This window comes from Myotis davidii, unplaced genomic scaffold (genome assembly GCF_000327345.1).
Source record: "Myotis davidii unplaced genomic scaffold, ASM32734v1 scaffold499, whole genome shotgun sequence".
Lineage (NCBI taxonomy): Eukaryota > Metazoa > Chordata > Mammalia > Chiroptera > Vespertilionidae > Myotis > Myotis davidii.
This window is the reverse complement of record NW_006290677.1, coordinates 418,392-423,103: the sequence shown is the minus strand read 5'-3', so window position 1 is coordinate 423,103 and position 4,712 is coordinate 418,392. Positions and strand designations below refer to the sequence as shown.

The following is a 4,712-nucleotide window of genomic DNA, read 5'->3' as shown; positions in this document are numbered from 1 at the left end:
TTTTCCCAATTTGCCTTGTCTCTACATTCCTTTCTTAGAGAGTCTGCAAGATAGAACAATGGTTGAATTTTAAATCAGGTTATATACGTGGGTATTCTTAGTAAGCACACATTATGTATTTTTTAAAATCCTTTTACAACTACTGGTCTTCATTTCTGTAAAACTTTCCTGAGTGAGATATTTGGTTGTTATTGCAAAATTGGCCTTTTCTAAAACTTACTGTTCTTATATTGTATTTTCTCCCAAGTCCAGAGGCTTTCTAAAAGTCAAGTCACTTGAAAAGTTAAAAAACAAAACAAAAAACACATGTACCTTAGTAGTAAGGTACTCTCTAGAAAATAAGAGAAACATAATTTTATTATGAAGCTATAATAGAATTTTTTAAAAAATATATTTTATTGATTTTTTACAGAGAGAAAGGGAGAGGGATAGAGAGTTAGAAACATCAATCAGCTGCCTCCTGCACACCCCCCACTGGGGATGTGCCCGCAACCAAGGTACATACCTTTGACCAGAATCAAACCTGGGACCCTTCAGTCCACAGGCAAATGCTCTATCCATTGAGCCAAACTGGTCAGGGGTATAATAGAATGTTTAATAATTTTTAATATCTATCATAATTTTAACATCTGGAATTGTATTCCTTTGGAAACTTTAATATTATATTTTAAAGTTTATGTGACTATTTGCTAAATTAATTACTCATAAATCTAAATCTTGACTTGCCTACATAACTATAAAGAGGATTTATTGGGAGGGAGATACAACTGAGTACATGTAATTTTAAAAATTCCTTTGGGGTTATGTAACATTTCTGCCTTAAGAATTGGAGTAAATTGTATATCAGAGTAACCTGAGAAGAGTTTAACATATTAACATATCAATTTTTAAATAAAAGAGAGAAATCAAGCAAGTTTATTTAAATTCATTTCATTGATTAGTACCTTCTCACAAAAACGCCCCCAGAAGACACTTTCTTCTTCACTCGCTTCTTCTCTTTGCTTGACTGAAAAGAAGAGTCATCTTCCTATAAATGACAAAAAAAGAGAACCAAGTTAGATTTCTACCCTAGACACATTTTATCTTTCTATTTGTTCCAAAAGAAAAAAATTAATGATGCTAATATTTCCAACTCTAGATTAGAGTAAAATAAAGCAGTGTCAGGAAGTTTGCCGTACAGATCAGGTTTGAAGTGATACACATCTGGAACAGAACTAACTCACCCTTGGTGACTGAAGAAAAAATTTCCCATGAAAGGAAAATATGTAACGTACCCAAATCCCTACACTATGTCACATGAGCTGTCCACAAGGACCACATCATGGCTGTCTTAACTCACAGAAGGGAGCAAGGGTAAAGTTTCCCCAGTGTACTTTCTGCCTCTTCTCCTGAGACCAGATGGCCTGAAATACAACTACCACTGGGTTTCCAGCTGACGCTGTCACTCAAGTATAAAAATACTCCACCTGCTTTCCTGTATTTGTTCTTTGTATCTGTTTCCATATTCTTTTCTTTTTAGCTTCCTTCTAGAGATTTGTCCTTTTCATTTGTAACTATAAGCATTTTCCTATATTCCAAATTCCAAATTCATAGTTCCAGCTGGGATTTATGAAAAGAGATAAGGCTATGGAATCAAAAGTTAGAAATTGAATACTGATCCCACCATAACTAGTTGTGTGAATTTAGACAACTCCACTCTCTGAGCTTCAGTTTCCTCAGATGTTAAATGAGAGCAGATCAAATGACATGTGATAATATGTGTAAGAACTTTGTGTTACAAATGTAATCTGAACAAAGGGATACTATGACAACTTCCATGCTGGCTTTCTATTCTTAAAATTGCTCCTTTGAGAAACTGACATTTTCTTACATGGATTCCACTCAAAGCACTTTATTTTGGCTATTTAGAATGTTAAATTATATTTATATATACTCTCTAATTGCCTTAGAATTCTTGATTACTCTGCAAATATTTTTTCCTTATATTGTACAATAATAAGAACAACACTGCACACTTATGAACCAGGCTGCTGTTCTAACCAATATATATGTAGATATATATGTAGATATGTGTGTACTAGAGGCCTGATGCATAAAATTCATGCAAGAGTAGGCCTTCCTTCCCCACAGAATAATAGAGGTCTTTTTTTTTCTTTGCTCAATTGGTGGAGATTTTCAGGAAGTTCAGGATATCTTCCTTTTAATTTTTCCTCAACACTCTGACTTTACTTATGTCTCTCACCTTTGCTTTCCCTCCATCCCCCACCCACAACAGTAACTTGCTCCAGACTCACTTTGCTCTAGTGTCTAGAGATCCTGCAAAGCTTCTACCATCAGAACTACGATTCCCAGCAGTCCTGGTGCTCCCCGCGCTGTGGGCTTCTGCTTCCAGTCCAGGGACTGCCACCAGAACTATGATTCCCAGAATTCCTGGTGCTCCCCGCACTCCTGGTTCTGGGAACTTCAGCTGCCCCTAGGCCAGGCTGACAGGACCGGACACTCCAGTGGCGTCCCTGGGACCCTAGCCACTCGGCATCGGCGTGCGCACACACTAGCCACAGGCTCGGGGTCCCGGGGATGACCGCCACATCCCACCCACCCCCCAGTCACTCCACGCCCACGTGCATGCATGCTGCCCACAGGCCCGCCATCTTTGTCGGGTTAATCTGCATACTCACTCCTGATTGGCTGTGGGTGTTGTGGAGGGGTGGTCAATTTACATATTTATCTATTATTAGTATAGATATATGAAGGAATATACATAGATATGTATTTGTTTAAACCTTACAACACTCTAGAAAATATAAATTATTACCTCCAGTTTACAACTAAGGCAAAGAGAAGTCAAATGATTTGTTCAAACCAAAACAGGGTTGTAGCCAGGATTCAAATCCAGATATCCCCAGTCCAAAACTTGAACTCTTCACTACTCTTGTATACTACTTCTTGAGAAAGATCAATGTGTTAAGAAGGACACTAACCGCCGGCATGGAATTGGGGACCTGAATATCTTCCAGGGTCTCCCTGAGCTGATCCACCTCTGCTCGACACTCATCTAGCTGACTTTCTAGTTTTTCTCTCCGCAGTCGTTCATATTGCAGCTGGCCCTGCAGCTCTTGGATAGTCCTGTCAAAAACAGATTTTGTTTTCAGTCAGTCTCCAATATGAACTAAATATGATTTTGGTAAGAGTGAAAAGCATCCATGCATTGTATTTAAGGCAAATAAAAAAATAACTGTACAGTGGGGCTTTGACTTACGAGTTTAATTCGTTTCGTGATGGAGCTCATAACTCAAATTATTCGTATGTCAAATCATTAAAGTGAACGAGTGAGACACGTGATGCTGGGCTAATGTTGTGGTGTTCACTGTGACGTTCGCTGCGCCAACTAGCGGTGGGGTACCTGAAGCTGGCTCGTAACCCGAATTTTAGCTCACAACTCAAAGCAAAACATCGGCTGAGAGACGACTCGTATCTCGAAAAACTCGTTAGTCGGGGCACTCGTAAGTCAAGGCCCCCACTGTATTCTACAAATATGTATTGAGAAGCTACATGAACCAACACTGATCTAGATACTGGGGATCAGCAGTACACCAAATGGGCCAAATATGCCCTCAAGGTCTTGCCTTAACAGGGGAGGAAGATAGACAGGAAAGAAAATAAGAAATTATGGTATGTTGGAAGTTGATAAATGCTAAGGGAGAAAAAATAAGCAAGAAAGGGTCATATAAAATGTTGTTGAAGAGGGCATTACACTTCATACACAGTGGCAGGGAAAGCCTTACTAAGAAGGTGTTTTGGAGCAAAGTTCTAAAAAAATGAGGAAGATAATCAAGCAGACCTCCAGAGGAAGGGCATTACACACAGAAGAGCAGGTGTAAAGGCCCTACATCAGAAGTATGCCTGGTGACCTGAAAGAAAACCAGAGGCCATGTGGTTGGAATAGTTTAAAGTATAAAAGGGATAGTAGGTCAGAGAGGTAAAAGGAATCCAGTAAAGTAGAGCTTTTTCTCTCAGTGAAAAGGGAAGCCACTGGAGGATCTGAGCAGAGAAATGGCATGAATTGATTTAAACTTCTTTTGTTTTCTTTTGCTTTGCTTTGTGTGTGTTTTTTCTATTGATTTACAGATACTTTACCATCCTTGCATCCCTGGAATAAACCCTACTTGGTCATGGTGTATGATCTTTCTAATGGAATGCTGGATCTGATTTGCTAAAATTTTGTTGAGGATTTTAGCATCTATGTTCATCAGAGATACTGGCTTGTAATTCTCTTTCTTTGTAGTGCCTTTATCTGGTTTGGGGATTAGGGTAATCCTGGCTTCATAGAAAGAACTTAGAAGTGGTTCCTTCCTCTTGAATTTTTTTGGAATAGTCTGAGGAGGATAGGTTTTAATTCTTTTTTGAATGTTTGGTAAAAGTCCACTGTGAAGCCATCTGACCAGAGCTTTTGTTTGCTGGAAGTTTTTTGATTACTGCTTCAATTTCCTCCATAATTATCAACCTATTCAAATTTTTTTATTCTTCCTGATTGAGTTTTGGAAGGTTGTATTCGTCCATTTCTTCTAGGTTGACCAGTTTATTGGAATAGAGTTGTTCATAGTATATTTTTACAATCCTTTGTATTCCTGTAGGCTTTTGTTATTTCACCTTTTTCATTTCTGATTTTGTTTATTTGGGTCCTCTCTCTCTGCTTCTTGGTGAATCTGGCT

General features: G+C 38.5%; 1 protein-coding gene across 4 annotated transcripts in view; it reads right to left on the bottom strand.

Annotated features, from left to right (window-relative positions):
- Nucleotides 1-892: 892 nt before the first annotated feature.
- ANKRD42 (ankyrin repeat domain 42) overlaps nt 893-4,712 on the bottom strand; it is a 45,723-nt gene continuing 41,903 nt past the window's right edge. For all 4 annotated transcript variants that reach the window (XM_006763743.2, XM_015563904.1, XM_006763744.2 and 1 more), the window contains 2 exons: nt 2,982-3,126; nt 893-1,027 (listed from right to left, as the gene is read on the bottom strand). In XM_006763743.2, the coding sequence (XP_006763806.1) occupies nt 938-1,027; nt 2,982-3,126 (235 nt within the window). In that variant the 3' untranslated portion in view covers nt 893-937. The remainder of the gene's footprint in view (nt 1,028-2,981; nt 3,127-4,712) is intronic.